The sequence below is a fragment of the Ovis aries genome, chromosome 17, assembly GCF_016772045.2.
Source record: "Ovis aries strain OAR_USU_Benz2616 breed Rambouillet chromosome 17, ARS-UI_Ramb_v3.0, whole genome shotgun sequence".
NCBI classification, from domain to species: Eukaryota; Metazoa; Chordata; class Mammalia; order Artiodactyla; family Bovidae; genus Ovis; species Ovis aries.
The window spans coordinates 4,579,790-4,600,657 of record NC_056070.1 but is presented as its reverse complement, the minus strand read 5'-3'; the positions used below and the strand labels follow the sequence as shown (position 1 = coordinate 4,600,657).

The 20,868-nt window shown below is 44.4% G+C and overlaps 1 protein-coding gene across 15 annotated transcripts in view; it reads left to right on the top strand.

Moving 5' to 3' along the window:
* Positions 1 to 20,868, top strand: part of TRIM2 (tripartite motif containing 2) — a 183,538-nt gene that overhangs the window by 114,574 nt on the left and 48,096 nt on the right. For 6 of the 15 annotated variants that reach the window (XM_060400929.1, XM_004017189.5, XM_042234261.1 and 3 more), the window contains exons 2-3: positions 12,009 to 12,193; positions 17,208 to 17,445. In XM_060400929.1, coding sequence (XP_060256912.1) covers positions 12,060 to 12,193; positions 17,208 to 17,445 — 372 coding nt within the window. In that variant the 5' untranslated portion in view covers positions 12,009 to 12,059. Of the gene's footprint in view, positions 1 to 2,209; positions 5,265 to 12,008; positions 12,194 to 17,207; positions 17,446 to 20,868 lie in introns of those variants that run through there. The other 9 variants (XM_060400930.1, XM_042234263.2, XM_012097332.4 and 6 more) reach the window with 6 other exon arrangements.

Sequence of the window (20,868 nt, the reverse complement as noted above, 5' to 3'; positions counted from 1 at the left end):
AATTTAGTTGGACGGCATGACCAACTCGATGGACATGAATTGGAGCAAACTCTGGGAGTTGGTGATGGACAAGCAAGCCTGGTGTGCTGCAGTCCATGGGGTCACAAACAGTCACACACGACTGAGCGACTGAACTGAACAGATAGAGACAAACAGTAGATTAGTGGTTGCTTAGGACTGTGGGGGATGGGAAGGTAGGGGTAACAGCTAAAATGTCCAGCTTTAGAAACGTATCAAATTGAGGTATAGTTGATTCATAGTGTAGTGTTAGTCTCCAGGGTACTGCAAAGTGATTCTGTTATATTTTTTCCAGATTCTTTTCCATTATACTTCATTACAAGATGTATGCCATACAGTAGGACCTTTAACTATTTTCCATCTGCTCCTATATAAAATCATATGTGTATCTGCTAATCTCAGAGCCCTAATTTATCTCTCCTTTGGTACCCATAAGTTTGTTTCCTGCGTCTGTGAGTCTCTCTGTTTTGTGAATAAGTTTATCTGTATCATTTTTTAGACTCTATGTGTAAGTGATACCACATGATACTTGTCTTTCTGGCTTATTTCGCTCAGTATGATCGTCTCTAGGTCCATCCATGTTGCTGCAGAGGACGTTATTTCCTCCCTTTACAGCTGAGCAGTGTTCTGCGGTGCATGTATGTGTACAGGTTCCACACCTTTCTCCGTTTGCCTGTCGATGGGCGTTTGGGCTGTTTCCGCGTGCTGGCTGTTGCCGGTAGTGCTGCTGTGAACATTGGGGTGCATGTATCCTTTCACACTAGCGTTTTCTCCAGATCAGTGCCCGAAAGCAGGATTGCAGGATCAGATGGCGGCACTGTTTTTAGTTTTTAAGGAGCATCCGTGCTGTGCTCCACGGTGGCTGTACCAGTTTGCATTCTCAGCAGCAGTGGAGAGTTGCTTTCTCTTTACTCCCTCTCTTGCATTTATTGTTTGTAGACTTTTAAATGATGGAAACTGTACACTTGAAGTGGGTGAATTGTATACTATGTGAATTATGTCTCAATAAAGCTGTTAAAAAACAAAACAAAACTTCTAGAGCAGGTGTTAACCTGGGCTTTTGAGAACTGTGTACTATGCCAATTTGGGCATGTCTGTGCATTTTTCTGTGATTTGTCAAGCTCACCAAATTCTCTGTGACCTTCCCCTCCTGCCCCTCTGCAGAGCTGAGTGCCCCTTCACCGGGCTTGCTGCAATGCCTGATTACATGGAAAGAATTGAATGAATATTAATGTTATTAAACATGCAAATTCAGTTTTTATCATTTAAATAAAATAATTAGTGTCTACTTTTAAACTAATAACTAACCAAGGAATAGAAAGCAATGCATTTCCCTGCTCCATTGCTATAGAAAGGGAATGATTATGGATTCCATTCTGATATATAGGATTTTTATATTCTAAAGTATTGCTTGTAATATGAAGACCTAACTTTTTATGTGGCTTCTTGCTGGTCATTTTTGTTACTAAAGCCTTTTCAGGATCAGTTAAATGATAGAGGAGTTATGTTAATATGTCAAGTTTGACAAAGTTTCTAATGTTTGAGAACGTTGGCGTCATCAGAAAAACAAAAGGTTCTGTTGTCCCCCTGAAATAAATATTGACTTACATGATTTTTCTCTGAATGATTAGAAGGACAAAAAGCAGAGAAATATCATTTGCGTGATTTGACTTTGAGGAACTGTATTTTATAGAGCCTTTCCTGGGTAAGACCAAGAAGGGAAAAGTAGAGCCTTATTGAACTGGGCTGTTTTGCATTTAAAAAAGAATTTGCATTGGTGTTTCAAGCTAGTTAAAAAATCTAAGGAAATAGATCTTTTTTTTTTTCCTCCTTACTAAGGGAAGTGAGTTTGTGCTCTCACACTCCACCCAGTCTTCTGAATTCGAACTTTTCCTGCTGAGCTCCCGCGGGCCTAATTTCTTCCTGGGATCTTTCCACACTGCATCCCCTTTCGATTACTTGGCGGCACACCCTCTCTCGGGTTGGTAAGCCTGTCGGCTGCGGGCGCAGGGAGCTGTGCACAGACAGTCCTCCCCCTGGTAACCGTGCAGCCGGTTCTGGCGATGGTGCCGCGGCCCAGCACAGGAGCGTGGAAACAGCTGACTGCTGACTCAGAGGGGAGCGCAAGCCACCCACGAATCTCATTGCAGCTCGCCGCTGCATCCCGATCCCATAATCCCTTGCTTGGTCTGCTGCAGTCTTTTCAACAGACGCTGAGTGGGAAAAAGATGTCCTGGGAGATAAAGGTTGATTGGTTTGAATACCGAAAGGGGTCTCCCACTTGTTCATGACCCAGAAACATCCCTGCCGACTGTCCTGAGCCTTCTCTTGCCTCCTCCATTTTTCTCTCCCTCTCTTCTGTTCATGAGCTGGCACACCACTCCACAGAGCAGAAGATATGCTGGGCTGCTGATGATGGCTGCACTGCATGGTAGGGAATTTTAACCAGTCTCTTTGCATGCTGCTTCCAAACTCCAGTCGTGAGCAGAAATGTGCATTGTTCTTTTGGGTGGCCGCGGGCTGCAGCGCCAGGTGGGGGAAGATGTCTTCTTTGCCTCGTTCGTTAGTCTGTCTGCAGAAATGGGTAGGTCCTGGGTGTTCATACTGCTTAGTCTTAGCCCAGGTGAATAACTAATTCACCCTGCTGCCTCTGTGCTGGTGTTCACCCCTCTCTCCTCTCTAATGGTGACGCTGTGTGCTCTGTAGCTGTCAGACAGAGGGAGACCCACTCTGCTTAAACAAAAGCATCAAACTAGCAAGACTAGGGTGATCATCATGCAAGGTTTTTCTTACCAAGTTTCTAATGTAGTCTAACTGGATCTTTATTTTTACTAGTTTTATTGTAATGTGTATATAGGCCTATCTTAAATATAGGATTTTTTCCCTCGGTACCCCAGGGGAGAGGAGACGGTGTGATTCGACCCTCCCCCACCGTGTCCTCTGTTAGGGAGCCCTGGGGTTGAGAGCCACAGTTCCCAGTTGCCATTGGAAACCCAGTCATTCGTAATGCATGACTCGCCCCTCTGAATTCTGAATGCCATTGATGATCAGAAAATATGCAGGAGAACATTTGGGGCCTTTTCTGACTTTTTTTTTTTTTTTTTTTGCTGCCTTTGAAATAGACTCAAATCTGGGTGGAGTTCAATGGCAGCACTACACAGAAGAGGGGGGAAAAATCTTGGGTTGGACCTTAGGTTTGCTTCCTGAAACAGTAGGCATCATTTTTGTATCCAAGAGCTGTTTGTGCAACGATGCCCCACCCTGCCATTATTCCTTATTGAGGTAGGGGGGCAGGGGATTAGGAGAGCAAGTAGGAAGGCTATTATTTTAAATTAAAAATTGAATGTTAATTAGTAGGTTTCTGAACCCAAAGGTAAAATGGTATTTCTGTCTTAAGAAAAGATGGTTTCACTATCAGCTTCAAGGAACAGGTCCATAGATTCAGAATGAGGCATTTTAAAAATTATTAGTTCACTTCTTTGGTTTAAATCACCTAGCAGTAGTTTTAGTCCTCATGAGTAATTGTGAGTGCTTTTTTGTTCTCGGCTTTGTTTTAATCAGACAGTGTAAGGAAAGCCATTTGTTTGCCCAGATTCTTGAATCGATTTCTTAAGTACGAGGATTCACTCCTGCCCACTGTGAACCTATTTCCCGGTGCCTTTCAGTATTTTTGGACAGATGCTTTAGCAGCATCCTTCCTAACCCACTGTGTTGTTAAATAATGCACGCCCCTCCAGAGGGAGCACACAATGAGAAGTTTCATGTGTGCTGTGGTGGAGAAAGCAGCTTTCTGTTGCAGAGATGTGAATAGCGGCCTTTCCTAAACCTCCAAGTGTTTCTGTCCAATTTTCTCCTGGAAAGACACGAGGGGTTGGCATTGGAAAGGTTAAAACACTGCTGAATTAAAAATGTTCTCTGGTAGAATGGGCTGTTTCAAGAAACCAGAAAACAGCATATATATAACCCACACATTTTAAAATGGAGAATAAAATCTATATATATTTTCACCATAGTTAATGTTATAATCCTGGGATGACTTATTTTTTTTCATTTATATGATAACAAAAGTTGAGTGATTTTGTTGCTTGTGAAAGATGGTAAAAAAAAAAATACTCATTCTTTGTCTTACTAAAGTAAAAATGTCCTTCACTTAGATTTCTTTAGACATTAATTTCTCTAAACCCAGGACTTTCTTTTACCTATCCTTATTAAGTAGAAAAAAATCCTAAATATGTAGCTATTTATTTAACTAAGCTTAATTTTTAAGACTCCCTTGTGCTTTTTTTTATTACCTCTCTGATAAAACTAAGACTTCAGCCAAATATTTATATGTATTATTGAGATATATAGGAGAGAAATACTTCCAAACTTAAAAAATTGCCACAAATTTTTTTGTCTTTTTTTTTTCTTTTAAAAAATGTGACCGAGTTACTTTTAATTGTGGTCAAAGTCTCATTTGCACACACCTGTGATTACTTTTCAAAAAAAAAAAAAAAAACCCTAATACCATCTGTGTCCCTTTACTACTTATATAAGAATTTTAGTGTAGATTTATAGGATCTGCTTTCTAGTAGGGTTCTTTGAATATTATTATTATGCAGTTTATCAGAATTGACCAGATCAGGCTTCCTCGAAGAATTTGCAGATTCAGATTAGACCAAATACTGAGGAAAAAGGAACCCAATATAATTATTAAAATAGCATCATTGGAGGAGATACTGATTCCTGCTTTTGCATGCCAGTCTCCCCTTTTCTACTTTACTCACGTCTGCCTTCATAGTCTCTATTGAGAATTCCATTCTTCTAAGTGCTTTTATTATTATGATTGGAAACGTATTAGTTTAAGTAAACATTTATTCTAATCAACAACAGATTTAAATAATATGCTTCCAGGGGAAAAAATGTATTGCTGCTATATACGCCTGTGTCTTTTGAAGTTCCGATGTAGAATAGATTTCTCTTCTCCTTTCTCCCTAATCTCGCCCACCTCCTGGGGCTTAGGGCCCCGGCTGCCCTCTGCCTTTCCCCAGAATATTCAGCCTCTTTGTGTAGTCCCCAAGGAAAGCAAGGAAGAGACTTGGCAAGGTGATGGATGTGGGGAGAGGAGACCCCACTCACCCTGACTGTCCCAGGGCACTGTCAGATGAATGTCAATTAGCCTGACCACTTAACACTCCCCATCACACAGACCCAGCCTTCTGGAACTTAGAAAGTCCAAAGCAGACCTTAAGAACTGACTCTGGAAGGTGAGTACTCTCACGAAGAAGGCAATGGCAAGTGTTGGCAAACTAAAGAGGTAGAGGAGACAGGCATAACTGTCATATCACAGATTGGGGGCTTGGCTTAAAAATCAGCTTCCATATGACCAAGCTCAGCAGTCTAAGGGAGCTGTCATGCATTTGACCCTGGGAAGGAGAATCCCCCTGGAAAGCTTGGGCACACGCCTCCCTGGAGACAGAAGGTAAAGCGGATGGCTTCCTGAGGCCCCCTGCCCCGCCCCCCCACACACTCGCATTCCTCCCGTCAAGAAAGACACTGCATCTGGCTTTTCTAATTTACAAAATGGCCCATTTGGGATAGAGGCTTGATCAAACTGGAAATAGGTCACCCTGTTTTAATTTCACTGAAGATTGTCCTCTTTTCTTTCCTCCAGTTGAGTCCTCAGTAACAATGCAGATTTCATTGCAAGTGGATAATAATATGCTCATAAATTTGAAAAATTAAAAAATACCTCATTTTTTGAATTGTATTTTAATCCGTACCTTGAGCTCCAGGTACCACCTGCTCAGGCAGGTAAAAGGTAGTTTACTATGAGTTTATAGATAATCCCAGTGGTTCAGGAGCTCCTTCCTAGAAATGTAAAAGAAGACTTTTAACTTCTTGGGAAGTTGATTTAAGCACATCTGCACCATTGTCATTGGTCCAAGAAAAAAAAAGGGGGCTATATTAATAAAAAATTCAGTTAAGTTCCACAAAGAGAAGCCATAATCCAGGAATGCCATAAAATTAAACAATGGAAATGGAATCTAGTGCCTTTAGGAAGACATATAATCAAATATGCTGCCGCTTACCCACAAATCACATGTTAAAATTTGATTTTGCAAAGGATTCTTGACCTGTTTCCCAACCGTGTTTCTTAGACCAGCCAGACAAGCTTTCACCAGTCTCCCTTTCTCCAGAAGACGTTTTCAGTCTGTTTTTTCTCTTCTATCCTCTCTGCCTACTCTTCATCACTCTACCGTCAGCAATAAAGCGTTTGGATAGTTTTCTGATCTCAGTGGTATAATTTGGAGTGGGAGATATGGTTTCAACTTTGGAATTGTGGATGCAGGCATTTTTCTATCATTCATCTCCTCCTATCAAATTCTTCTTTTCTGCTTGGTTGTAATTTCCACCAAGTTGTAGATGTGAGAAAGCGAATCAGGCAAAATACCAGAGATGATGTGGGGAAGGAAATGCTGGGGCAGGATTTTTCTGTGCCCAAGGATTTCGTTATCTGATGGTTACATTGTTTTTACCCACACAAGCTGTGTTTAGTTGGCAAGTCCCCACTAACATGGAATTTATGTGTCAACCTTCCTAGATTTTTTTTATTTCCATGCATATGTGTCTTTAGTAGTTCTCGATTTCTTTTCCTGCGTATGTAAGAGTGTTCACATATGTCACTAAATATTTAGCTTCTGGACCATGGCTTATGTTGCCAATCATTAGACTTATATGGGAAGGCAGGTGACGTCTGATTTCAAGTGAAAATGTTCAAATGCCCGGTGATAACCATGCTCTTCGTCTTGTAATTTAGCAAGCGCTGCTCTTTTCTGCTGGGACTGAGTCTGTTCCCATGTTACACTTTCATTCAGTCCACTTACAGAAATGTGTCAAGAGACTCGTAGACTTAGAGAACTAACTTGCTGGGGGAAGGATGGGGAGAAAGGATCGTTAGGGAGTTTGGGATGGACATGTACTCACTGCTATATTTAAAATGGATAACCAGCAAGGACCTACTGTTGAGCACATGGACCTCTACTCAGTGTTATGTGGCAGCCTGCATGGGAGTGATGGATACATGTATACGTATAGCTGAGTCCCTTCGCTGTCCACCTGAAACTGTCACAACATCTTAATTGGTTATACCCCAATATGAGCTAAAAAGTTGTTCAAAATGTGTGTACTATGTACCAAGCACAGTTCTGGGTGCTGGGACTACTGCAGAGCAACCAGATAAAAATCCCTGCCTTTGTGACTCTTATGTCGTAGTGTGGGGGTGGGCTGGGCAGGAGGCAATATTCGCAATAAATACATCGCACCCTGTATTGGAAAGGGACCAGGGCTAGGGAGAAAAATGGAGCAAGGACGAGGGTACTGAGTGCTAGGAGACTGGGGCAGGTATCAGTTTTAAACAGAGTGGGCAGACTGAGATGGGGATATTAAAGCAAAGACCTGAGTGGGGAGCGAGCCCCGCTGTGAGCAGCACTGCTGGCTTTCCCCTGCAAACACCCTCAGCTATTCTCCCCACACAAGAGCTCTCACAGCTGGCTCATGTCGGCACTACACTGGCGTTGGCTGTTGGTGTGGTTTTAAAATGGCTCGCTCTGCCCTGGCGTCCGTATCAGTTCCTCTCTGTCGGCCTCTTGTGAACAGGCGCTGCTGGTTCCTGCATCCTGAAGCAAGCTGGCTCCTGCAGAGACAGAGTACAGCCAGGTGTGTTCATGTGTGCCTTGCAGATCCCCAGCCAAAGAGTAGTTCTGTGTTCTGATTTTTACTACCATGCTCTTAATTTCTGCTGGTTATGTGTGTAAGAAGGATCTCAGACAGTTCAGAAACCAAGAAGGGGAAAGGAGAGTAGCTGAGAATCTAGGTAAGTACTTACATGCGCGCATGCTGTCACTTCAGTTATGTCCACCTCTTTGGGACGCTGTGGACTGTAGCCCAGCAGGCTCCTCTGTCCACGGGATTTTTCAGGCAAGAGTACTGGGGTGATTTGTCGTGCCCTCCTCCAGGGGATCTTCCTGACCCAGGGATTGCACCCACGTCTCTTGTGGCTCTGCATTGCAGGCGGATTCTTTCCCCCTGAGCCACCAGGGAAGCCCAGTAAGTACTTATAGCTTTTCTAATCCGAGGAGACCAGGATCTGCAGTTGTGCCCACAGGGTTTGATGGAGAAAGGCTGTCAGATGTTTCGCGGATACTCTTGTGGCATATTCAGATGGTTGGAAGCTTCCCACAGTGCTTACGAGTGCATTTTGTGCCTCCGTTTTTCTAAGCACATTCTCCCTCCAGGAGCAGTCAAATTTCTTTCTACTGTGGCTATCCAATTATATTCAGGGAATCATCATTATCTTGGCAAAGTCTTGGTTTGGAGCTCTTTGGGGGTTGGAGACCTTTTGTGTTGATTCTGGGAGTCCTGAAAATCCAGAAGTCTTCAACAGCTCACTTGTGACAGATTGTGAGGTGGTCATGATTTTAAATTACTGTTAATGAATAAACTCAATTTACCATATAAATTAACAATACTAACAAAGACTCCCTCTCACCCACTACAATAATTATCATGGAATTAGAGTGAAAATTAGAATGAAATGTTTTTTATTTCCTCTTTGGAAATGTCTGCTCAGGACACTTCATTTAGTCAGCATAGATCATTTGATTAGAACAAATGTTTTTTTTTCCTTGCCAAAATTGAAAGTTTAAGGTTAAAAAAAGTAAAATCCAGTTTGATGTTTTCTTTCTGCTTACTTCAGTAGTCAACATGACTGATTATTTCAAAGAACATGCTCTTTGGCTTGACTGTGCTCGGTGACATTATTCTTATTTAGTCTCCATTGACTGTTCCTTGTTTCAGCATGTCTCACTTCTCTGATTGAACTTATTCTTTGACTAAAGTTTTCCACAGGCAAAAGGCAGGCGGAAGACATGGTGGGTGGGCAAGGACCATTTGATCCTGCTCCATTTCAACATAAACATTTTCAAGAGCTATTCAAAATAAAATTATTTTTAACTGGCTTTAACTGAAAAGTTTAGTATGATTTTTTAAATTTTATGAATTAGTTTATTTTTATTATTTATTTATTAAAAAATTTTTTAAATTTATCTGGCTACGCTGGGTCTTCGTTGCCACACGTGGGATCTTTAGTTGTGGCATGCGGTATCTAGTTCCCTGACCGAGGATTGAACCGGGGTCCCCTGCCTTGAGAGCATAAAATCTTAACCTTTGGGCCGGCAGGGAAGTCGTATTTATTTTTTAATTGAAGGATAATTGCTATACAGAATTTTGTTGTTTCCTGTCAAAACTCAACATGGATCAGCCATATAGTATGACTTAAAATATATGTATCTGGATCACTTGGTGTGCCATGCTTGCTCAGGGCCTAAACCAGTCTTCTGTATTGTCCCAGTGTCGGAGCTGCTGAAGTGAGAAGGCTATAATCTTTGCAAGTCTCACACACACACACCCCCCAGCAAAGTGCTGAACTTGCTTATGATTAGGTAACATTAACTTATCAGATAAGGCAGAAAACTTGAAATCCGAACTTTCTGATTCACTGATTTTACTGGATGACCTTGGACAAGTCATTTAAACCCTCAGCTTTGGTTTCCTTATCTTAAGGCCAGACAAATCCATCCCTTCCCTATTCTTAGGGATATCTTAGTGCTCAGTGGGGATGCAGTCAAAGAAACGTCGATGATGTGCTAACCCTTTGAGCTCCTGAGAAAAGGGCTGCATTTAATCCAGTCAATGGGTATCACTCTCTGCTCTGGTACTTTCATTCTATGAAAGTCTAGCAGATAATGCTGGCTAATTAGATCTGTCCCACCCACGCCGTTTAACTGATGCAGTGAGTTCTGAACAGTTGTATAGCAGGTGCTTTTACAAGCCCAATCTATTTATTAATCATGCTCTTTAGGGAGCTTACCCAGAAGGCATGGAGCTGGAAAATGGGTGTGTCGTGTGCGTATCTGTTCTCCAATATGTTTCTGCAGGAAAGTTAACATACTTCTTAAAAAGTTGATGATTTAGTGGAGAGAAAGAAGAAACACCATTTGTACTTGGAAAATAACGTTTCTTTTAGAAAGTGTGAAGTTGTTGATTCTGTGAACACAGGTCCTGGATCAAGTTAAAATGTTGTATGTAAACCAAGCTTCCATAGCACAGCCTTCTGAAAACCCAAGTCTAGGAGAGTTATAGTGGTTTAAAGGGTGAAAAAGTCATGGGTTCAACATTCCATAAGTACTTCCCTACTTCCCACCTAGGGTCATACATTTTTTTTTGAATAGAGCATTTCTATTGGGATTTGGGGTGGGAGCTGTGAACACCTTGGCAAATATTAGACAATTAGTAAGTGAATTTGAGCTCAGCCTTGGTTCACCCCTGTGGGACAGAAGCCAGAAATTCTTTAAGGTGATAAATGGAGTTGTGTTTTACGTTGTAATTTTCCCCTCCCCTATTCTTTCATAACCCTCTGCTTTCTTTGTTACCCTCTTCCAGTTCTCCTTTGCTGACCTGAACTCTCACATTTTAAAACCTCCTCTGGATTAATTCACTTCGCCCGTCCCTCAGATACCCACACACGAACACCAACAGACATTGCTTAAAATAATAGAGATTGCCTCTAGCCTTTGTCCCTGCTTCGTGACAAATACATATTAGTATGAAGCCTATAAACCTTTAGTTGTAAAGAAAATGCTCTGAACTGCATACAAAGTTTTTATTGAAAACTTCTAATTATTCCATTCCTGCATATTAATAATATATGGGGAAGGAACCATTTTTCTTCTATTCACTTAAGTTCATACCTGAAGCCTGTGAATTAACGTGGCAAAAGACAGATATCGGAAGAAAAAGATATACACATTTTATTGATATTTCATTTTTTTCAAGATAAAATGTTTTCTTGAACTTTATCTATTTAATATTTTAAATTTTACATTGATAGGAGCTTCACAGACTAGAAGAGGCAGTTAGACCCAAGAGCTTATATACTATTTCAGTAAAGAACCACAAATTATGGGGAATTGACTAGACAAAGGAAAAGTTCGGACTGCTAGGGACAGTAAATTGTGGGAAGGTGACCGGGATTATACGGTGGATAAGAGTTGTTTAGTCACGTCTGTTGTGCAGGCTCCACTCTGGTGATTAAGAGTCTTCCTCTCTTCCTGGTGTTGAAGATAGCAGGCACCTTTACAAATGGGAATGGGTGCCCTGCCTTTGTAGACAGATGGCAGAGAGAGAGCTCTTCTTCATCTGCTATTTCTCAATTGACTCCAGCTCAAAATAATCCTTACGTCAGAGTGGCTTATTTGGAGGTGGCATATTTTGACCCCCTTCAAGTATAATAATTGAGAAAATACATTCTATCCTAATAAGACTATTCTATTTAATATAGACTATAATAGACTATATTTTAATAAGACTATAAATATATATTCAGATAGAGTCGAGGCTAAAGGCGTGAACAGGCAGAGCTATGTAAGTATCTATCCCTTCAGCTGCCCCTGCTTTGAAATTCAGCAAGATACTTCTTTTTTTTCTTGTAGCAATTTAATTTTTAATTTAATTTTTAAAGGTTACTTTCCATGTACAGTGATTACAAAATATTGGCTCCATTTCCCATGTTGTACAGTACATCCTTGAGCCTGTCTTTCCCCCAATAGTTTGTAATCTCCACTTCCCCATCGCTGTATCAATATGTTCCACCAGCCTCTGCCCTCACTGGTAACCACTGGTTTGTTCTCCATATCTGTGAGTCTCCCAGCAAGCTACCTTATTCTAAGTTTTTTTTTTGTTTGGCTGGTGGACATATGATTATTTTATTGATTTACAAAACGGGCCCCTCACTGTACACCCTCTGTAACACTGCCAGTTGGTTACGCTGGGGTCACGACATGGAATCCTGCCCATATTCAGAGCGCAGTGCCCCTAGCAAATAAAGCGATGATTGATTTGTATTTGCAGATTATTACATGTGTTTCCATTTTGGTTTTTCTGTCTGACAGCAGCAGCGTGCAGGGTCAAAGACAGCCGGCCCCCCATGTCAGTGGTCTAGGATGGCCAGTGAAGCCACCAGCATCCCAAGTCCTGTGGTGCGCCAGATTGACAAGCAGTTTCTGATTTGCAGTATATGCCTGGAAAGGTACAAGAATCCCAAGGTCCTCCCCTGTCTGCACACTTTCTGCGAGAGGTAAGCCTCTGTGCTCGGAGAAGGGGGTTTCACAGACTGACTTTCTACAACCTGCCAAGGGTGCTGTCCAGAATTCTTCAGTTACCTATGGGAGATGATAAGTCTTTTGTGCTTCTGACAGACATCTAGAAACGTAACCATGAGTTGCAAAGAATTTACTTTCAAGGAACTACAAGCGGGAGGAAGCAATCCAATAGCTACTGATTTACTTCCGCGGGAGATGGAGCATTACATATTTTAAGATTCAGGTTTTTAAAACTTTTCCCTTTGTTCTTTGTGAAACCATTTTTGCCCTCATAGAGAATCTTTGATGAGGGCCAATTAAAAGTCTTCCCAGGTGCTCAGATGGTAAAGAATCTGTCCGCAGTTCAGGGGAAACCTGGGTTTGATCCCTTAGTTGGGAAGATCCCCTAGAGAAGGGAATGGCAACACTCTCCAGTATTCTTGCCAGAGAATTCCATGGACAGAGGAACCTGGTGGGCTACAGTCCATGGGGGTCGCAAAGAGTCAGACACAACTGAGTGAAGAGTTTATATTTACATAATTAAAAATGTATCATTTTCTCCAGCATAACAAATCAAGTAATATACATGCCTATATGAGGGGTTAGTTCAAAGGAGGGAGTTTTCTTCCAGAGATACTTCAGAAGACACATACTAATGGTGTATTTGAACGTGATAATGTTTCACATGAAGAAATATGTGTGTGTGTGCGTGTGTGAAATAACTGTGAATTACCTGAACATTCTTTCTTGAATAGTTTTTTCCACTGAGTTAACCAGTTTTCAAAATATACTTTTACCCTCATGTTCAACTTACCCCATCAGCAATTAGGCGTAAAAAATGTTGTTGGTAATTTAACATGGTTAAAATTTTCTACCTCCTATCATAGAACAAAAATTGCTGTTTTCAGTGACTTCAAATCAATGCTAATTACATTTGCCATCCAGTTTAATGTACACTTGTCTCCCTGAACATGCTTGGAGTTGATTTCCTTTGGAAAGTCTCGATTACAGTGGGATGGCCACGCCCTCGGTGGTGACGGATGGATGAGAAAGTGGATTTGTCACTGCTGGTTGTGGTGTTCTGTTTTGCTTTCTTTGTTTGGGTTGTTGTGTGTGTGTGTGTGTGTGTGCGTGCATGTACACAAGTGCATGTATAGTCTTTTGTTTGTTTTAAGCAGTGGTATATAGGGCACTGATACTTTGCACTTTATTCATAATTTTATAATTATGAACATAATTACAAGTACTGAGTACTTTGTAATTCGTATTCCAGAATGGCAACAAGGTGAGTGATTTTTCTCCCTGACTCAATGGACGTGGCTAAAACATGACTGCCAGCTAACTGTGCACATGTCCCTGGACTCACATGGGAAGGTCATATTTGATATTCAGGAATCGATACAGCTGGGCACTCTTAGGCTCACTGCTGAGACCCACTTGGCTTGAGCCTGGCAGAGCCGCCAGGGTTCGGTGCCTGCTCAGGCTAGCGTCTGCCTGCCATTCCCTTGCTCTGACCGGCGAGAAGCAGCACTTCCAGACTTCCCTGGCTCTTCCTCTTGCACTGTCTCTCAGGTCTAGCCCAGGCCACTTCCACCCCACATCCAGTAGCTGGTGCTGGAGGTTTTCAAGAGCCAGACAAAGCAAGTCCCTAGGGAATGCCACGTGAAAGTTGTTCGAGCATCATGTGCACTAAACTGATTTCCTTTGCAAGGTGTTGGCAACTTTCCTTAATGAGAACATTTTACGTAGAGACAGAAATTCACGGCTTGTCTCGCTGCCAGAGGAGAGGAAGACCCAGGACCATTGTCTCCACCTCTTGCTGGGCACAAACACTGGCTGCTCGGTGGACAGCCACTCTCTTATTCTCATTTCTTCCAGAGTGCCATGCTTGGAGAATGCAGACACAGTCCCTGGCTTTTTGAAGCTTCCAGCCAAGAGAAGCAGCCAGTCATTAGCCACCTATTCATTCAGATTAATAGGAAATTAAACCAGTCACAACGGCCACATACCTGAAGTACACAGGCAACCGTATAATAGGAAATGTGGCTCTAATGCAGAAGGCTTCCCTGCAGAAGCGATGATTAGGCAGAATCCCAAGGATGAAGAAAAATTAGTTTAGCAAAGCGGAGTAAGCAGAAGAAAAGAATGGACAGAGGAGCCTGGTAGGCTGCGGTCCATGGGGTCGTGAAGAGTCGGACACGACTGAGCAACTTCCCTTTCACTTTTCACTTTCATGCATTGGAGAAGGAAATGGCGACCCACTGCAGGGTTCTTGCCTGGAGAACCCCAGGGACAGGGGAGCCTGGTGGGCTGCCGTCTCTGGGGTCGCACAGAGTCGGACACGACTGATGCGACTTAGCAGAGCAGAGCAGAGGTGTAGAGTGAGAGGGACCATGACACCTTTGGAAGAACTTTAATAAGCCTCGGGTGACAGATGTGCAGCAAATTAGAGGAAGACAGAAAAATGCAGAAGCAGGCCACACAGGTGCGCAGTGCACATCGTCACGTGTGGATTCTTGTCTCGGCTGTAAGAACAGTGAAGCCACAGAAGGGTTTCATCTTAGATATGAGGGGAGGAGGTTGAACTTTACATTTGGGGAAGACCACTCTGGTTAGAATATGGAGAGGGATGAGGGGGATACAAGGAAGATGACAGTATTCCAGGGGTAGCGTGACTGCAGAAATCTAAGCAAGGCTGGTGTGATGCGGATGGAGAGACCTGGGAAGCCTGGAAAGATACTTTCAGGCTTTGGTGATGGGTTGGATATGAACTGTGAAGACCAGTAAGGGAATGCTTACTGTTTTAAGAACCACTCCTGGTTTGGGTTTGCTTAGGTGAAAGGATGGAGATGCAGTTTACTGCTAAGGAGGACAAAGAGTGTGGGAAGATCATGCGTTTGGTTCTGGACACGTGGAGTTTTAGGACCTGTGAGATCTCTAAGAAGAGATGCAAGAGAGCAGTTGGTGTACAGGTATGGGGCTCAGAGGAGGCATCCATGGGAGGAAACATACATATGAGAGTGTTGCGCTTATTGTTATGTAGTATAATACCCCAGGGAGAGAAGAGGGCTTACGATAAGCCTTGATGAAGTCCAGAGCATACTGACTCTCAGCAGGAGAGAGCGAGCAGGGAGAAGGAGAGCCAGGTGAGCGTGGTATCGTAAGGCAAGGACAGATGAAAAAGGAGTCGGGAGCGGGGAGCGGACAAGCTTGATGAGTGGCAGGATGGAAAGATGTGTGTTAGATTTCAGTGTTGCTGGTGACCTTAGCAGAAGCTACTTCATCCCTGATGTTGACTCAGTGCTGTCTACGTGTGTGACGTGTGTGCGTGCGTGTTAAGGCACTGCAGTCATATCCGACTCTGCAACCTCACAGACTGGAGCTCGCCAGGCTCCTCAGTCCATGGGATTCTCCAGGCAAGAGTCCTGGAGTGGGTTGCCATTTCCTCCTCCGGGGGATCTTCCCAATCCAGGGATGAACCCACATCCTTATGTCTTATTGGCAGGCAGGTTCTTTATCGCTTGGGCCTCCTGGGAATCCCTGTGCAACATAGGGAAAGTCAGTTAACCTTGATGTCAGTTTTCCCATCTGCAAAATGAGAGAAATGGGGAGAAATAAGAGGTTTTCAAATTCTATTTGTCATAGAAGCTGGGAAACATTGTAGTTATGGCATGCTTAGATTCTGGTGCCAAATCGCCTGGGTTTGGACATCTAAGTCCCTTGGGCAAGTAGCCTACCCTCTCTCTGCCTGTGTTTCTTCATACATTTGAAAGCGATCACAGGATCGTTGGAAGTACAGTTGACCCTCAAACAACACATGAACTGCATGCATTTATCATTTGCAGATTGTTTTCAGTAGTTAATAGTAGTTAATACTACAGAATGACAAGATCTGCAGATGGTTGAATCTGTAGGTGTAAACCCTGGATGTGTAGGAACTGGCTAATTGAAGGGCTGGCTCTGAGTCATGGGTGGATTTTTGGATTTTCCACTGCACTGGGGGTCAGCTCCCCTAACTCCCACATTGTGCAAGGGCCCGCTATTCTTTATATTTAGTGAGAAGTGTGTGCGTCCGTCATCATTAATGTGGCGTAGCTCAGTCAGTAAAGCTTCTGCCTGCATTGTGGGAGACCTGGTTTCATTCCTGGGTGGGGAAGTTCCCCTGGAGAAGGGAATGGCAACCCACTCCAGTATTCTTGCCTGGAGAATCCCATGGACGGAGGAGCCTGGCGGGCTCCTGGCAGGTTCCTGGGATCACAAGAGTTGGACACGACTTGGTGCTCTCTTTCTTTCTTTCTTTGCTGATTAAGTGAATGAAATTGATGGCTCTTAAGGAGAGGTAAGAAGAGATGGTGTGTCCCATCCCCATTTCAAACAAAGCGTTTCCACTTTGATGTGGTTTTAATATCTGCAGTCTGCTTATGATCTTGTGTGTACAGAGTTTCAGTGCTAACAAGAACAAAAAGTGACATGTTTCTCCCAATTTGTGTAAAATTCCACAAATTCGTGAATGCCATACCAGCTACTCTAGGCCAATGCTTCTTAACCTCAAATGGGCATACAGATTGCCTGGGAGTCTGATTCATCAGACGTGGAGTGGGCCCTGTGAGTTGGAGTCTACATTTTTTCCAAGCTCCCTGGTGAGGCCAGTGATGCTCACCATGGACCATACTTTGCTTGTGTGGCAAAGCTCTTGGAAACAGTACCAAACTAAACTAAACTAAACTGAAGTTGCTCAGTCATGTCTGACTCTTTGTGACCCCATGGACTGTAGCCTACCAGGCTCGTCTGTCTGTGGGATTTCCCAGGCAAGAGTACTGGAGTCAATGAGATTTTTTCTTGAGCATCATTTGTCCAGATGGCTGACCAGTCGAATGTAATGTGACCTATTGACTTCAGAAATGCACTTTTTCTAGCGAAGGAGACCACAAGGAAAGTTTATGCAGAGCAGCTTTGTAGCTACTGCAGGAGCCCTACTATGCTGACAGCGCTGCTTCTGTTCCTGGACAGGTGCCTGCAGAACTACATTCCCGCCCACAGCTTAACCCTCTCCTGCCCGGTGTGCCGCCAGACCTCCATCCTGCCCGAGAAGGGGGTGGCCGCGCTCCAGAACAACTTCTTCATCACAAACCTGATGGACGTGCTGCAGCGATCTCCAGGCAGCAGCGCTGAGGAGTCCTCCATTCTGGAGACCGTCACCGCCGTGGCTGCAGGGAAGCCTCTGTCATGCCCAAACCACGATGGGAACGTAAGTGAGGCCCTGCGGGCGCAGTCCTGGCAGAGGGGCTGCTTGACCAGGGAGGCTTGGGGCAGTCAGAGGGTATCAACTCTGAAACAGGACTCCACCTGGAAAAGGAGTGGTTAACGACGCCTTTACCATCCTCAGATTATTTTGCCTGCTTCTTTCTCTGACCAAACTTATGTAAATAATAAAATCAATCTTCATTGTGCCCACTTTGCGCTAATTATTGGTTTCCCCATGAGGGCAAACTCACAACCATTTGCCAGCTGGGCATACTTTGACCCACAGAAACGTCTATGTTATAAATTATGGATAGAGATTAAATAGTAGATAAGTTCTGCAAACTGAGAATGGTTATTAGAATGTTACAGTGTTTTATTTTTCTTGTGAGGGAAATTTTTCTCATGTTCCATTAGATCCTGTTACTTCATCATAAATAATCTGAAGTTATGTGAACCCCTGATAAGAGATTATAGAATGGAGTCCAGACTGTGTCCTGCTACCAGCAAGCATAGCAACTGTTACATATTCAGGAGGACCTGTGTGTTCCATCAAGAGAGGAGTCCTAGGAGCGGTGTAGCCTGAAGAGGCAGCATTGCACAGCAGCTCACAGCCAGCTGATTCAAATCCTGCCCTGCAACTCATTTCCTATGTCAGCTTTGGCAAAGCTTTGACAGATTTACTAAGCTCTCTGTTCCACTTCCTCATTGGTAGAAAGAAAGTAATAAAGAAAAAATACAAAAAAAAAAAGAAAAAGAAAAAATACTATTACTACCATACACGATTAAGTAGAGAATTAAATATTTAAGTTGTAGAAAATAGTAAGCTCTGGATAAATATTAGCTATTAATATTATTTCTAATTAATGATGGCTTCCCTGGTGACTCAGACAGTAAAGGGTAAAGAATCTGCCTGAGATGTAGCAGATGTGGATTCAGTTCCTGGGTTGGGAAGATCCCCTGGAGAAGGGAATAGCAACCCACTCCAGTATTCTGGCCTGGAAAATTGCACTGCCGGAGGAGTCTGGCAGACTGCAGTCCATGGGGTCACAAAGAGTCAGACACCACTGAGCAACTAACCCACATACACAATGACTTGTTTCACTTTTCAAAAACACAGTGACCGCTTCAAAAGTGTGTGAAACTGGGACTTCCATGGCAGTCAAACGGCTAAGACTCAGCGCCTGGTGCCGAGGGCTCCGGGTGCAACTCATGGTCCCACGTGCTACGACTGAAAAACAAGATTGCCCACGCTGCAACAGAGATGGCGCTCCCAAGGGCCGCAGCTAAGCCCCGGGGCAGCCAAACAAATGAATACATAGATAGATAAGTTGTCTTTAGAGTGGTTCAAACTGCAGCTGAGGCAACAGAGGTTGTTAGCAAAGCAACCACTATGAGCCATAGCTAATAACTGTTCGTTTCCCTCTCACACCGCTCTCTTCCTGCCGGGCCTCAGTCTCTCTGGCCTCCTAGAACCTGCCGAGTGGCTTCCCACCTCTGACCCTTTACGCCTGGAATGCTCTTTGCCCCGCCTGTGTGGCCAGCTTATCCTCACCCTCTGTGCCTCAGCTCAAGCTCTCCGCCACGGAGCAGTCCTGTCTAGCCCACCATCTGAGGCAGACCGCGTCTGACTCCCAGCTGCCCGCCAGCTCGCCTCTGTCTTGGTTTCCCTCATGACATTCTCAGCGTCCTGCCTGGCTCCATCTGTGTGTTTGCTGGCTCTCCTTAGAGAGTGAGCTTCCAGAGGGAGAGGCCGTGTTGCTCATCATACCACTGGCAGTGAGCACAGCGCCTTACACGTGAAAGCGTGCATATCGAAAGAGCCCAGCCAGATGAGGAAAGCAAAGGCTACTTACTCAGCACGAGCTGAAACAAAGAGCAGGGCCATCACGTGTGTTCTCAGAGCCAGGCAGACGAGTGGGGAAGCTCTCTGTGGAAAAGGCGGAGGCTTCCGGTGTGCCCTGTGGGGAGTGGCTCGCTGGGGAGGGGAGGAGGGCTAATGAGAAGGGGCCACTCTGTGTGACTGCTTGATCTGACTTTCTCTGCTTGGTCCTAAGTTGAAGGCAGAGACAAAAATTACAGAAGCTGTCAGTTACAACTCCTAGCCTTTGAGGGCCAGTTGTTGCAGAAGTTATCTTTTAGCTTTTGGGATTATTGCCAGAGAAGCAGCGTGACTAATAGAAGCCTGGCTTCCTGGGTTGTTTTCTTGAGGATACAGGGGTTGGTGTGGGTTGTTTCCTTGTGGATATGGGGTTGATGTTGGTTGTAGCCTTGGTGATGTAGGGGTTGGTGTGGGTTGTTTCCTTGGAGATGCAGGGGTTGGTGTGAGTTGTTCCCTGTGGATACAGGGGTTGGTGTGGGTTGTTTCCTGTGGATACAGGGGTTGGTGTGGGTTGTTTCCTGTGGATACAGGGGTTGGTGTGGGTTGCTTCCTTGGAGATGCAGGGGTTGGTGTGGGTTGTTTCCTTGGAGATGCAGGGGTTGGTGTGGGTTGTTTCCTTGGAGATACAGGCGTTGGTGTGGGTTGTTTCCTTGTAGATGCAGGGGTTGGTGAGTGTTGTTTCCTTGGAGATGCAGGGGTTGGTGTGGGTTGCTTCCTTGGAGATGCAGGGGTTGGTGAGTGTTGTTTCCTTGGAGATGCAGGGGTTGGTGTGGGTTGCTTCCTTGGAGATGCAGGGGTTGGTGTGGGTTGTTTCCTGTGGATACGGGGGTTGGTGTGGGTTGTTTCCTGTGGATACGGGGGTTGGTGTGGGTTGTTTCCTTGGAGAGGCAGGGGTTGGTGTCAGTTGTTTCCTGTGGATACAGGGGTTGGTGTGGGTTGTTTCCTTGCGGATGCAGGGGTTGGTGAGTGTTGTTTCCTGTGGATACAGGGGTTGGTGTGAGTTGTTTCCTGTGGATGCAGGGGTTGGTGTGGGTTGTTTCCTTCCAGATGCAGTGGTTGGTGTGGGTTGTTTCCTTTGGATACAGGAGTTGGTGTGGGTTGTTTCCTGTGGATGCAGGGGTTGGTGTGCGTTGCTTCCTTGGAGATGCATGGGTTGGTGTGCGTTGCTTCCTTGGAGATGCAGGGGTTGGTGTGCGTTGCTTCCTTGGAGAGGCAGGGGTTGGTGAGCGTTGCTTCCTTGGAGAGGCATGGGTTGGTGAGTGTTGCTTCCTTGGAGATGCAGGGGTTGGTGAGTGTTGCTTCCTTGGAGATGCAGGGGTTGGTGTGCGTTGCTTCCTTGGAGAGGCAGGGCTTGGTGTGCGTTGCTTCCTTGGAGAGGCAGGGGTTGGTGTGCGTCGCTTCCTTGGAGATGCATGGGTTGGTGTGCGTTGCTTCCTTGGAGATGCAGGGGTTGGTGTGCGTTGCTTCCTTGGAGATGCAGGGGTTGGTGTGCGTTGCTTCCTTGGAGATGCAGGGGTTGGTGTGCGTTGCTTCCTTGGAGAGGCAGGG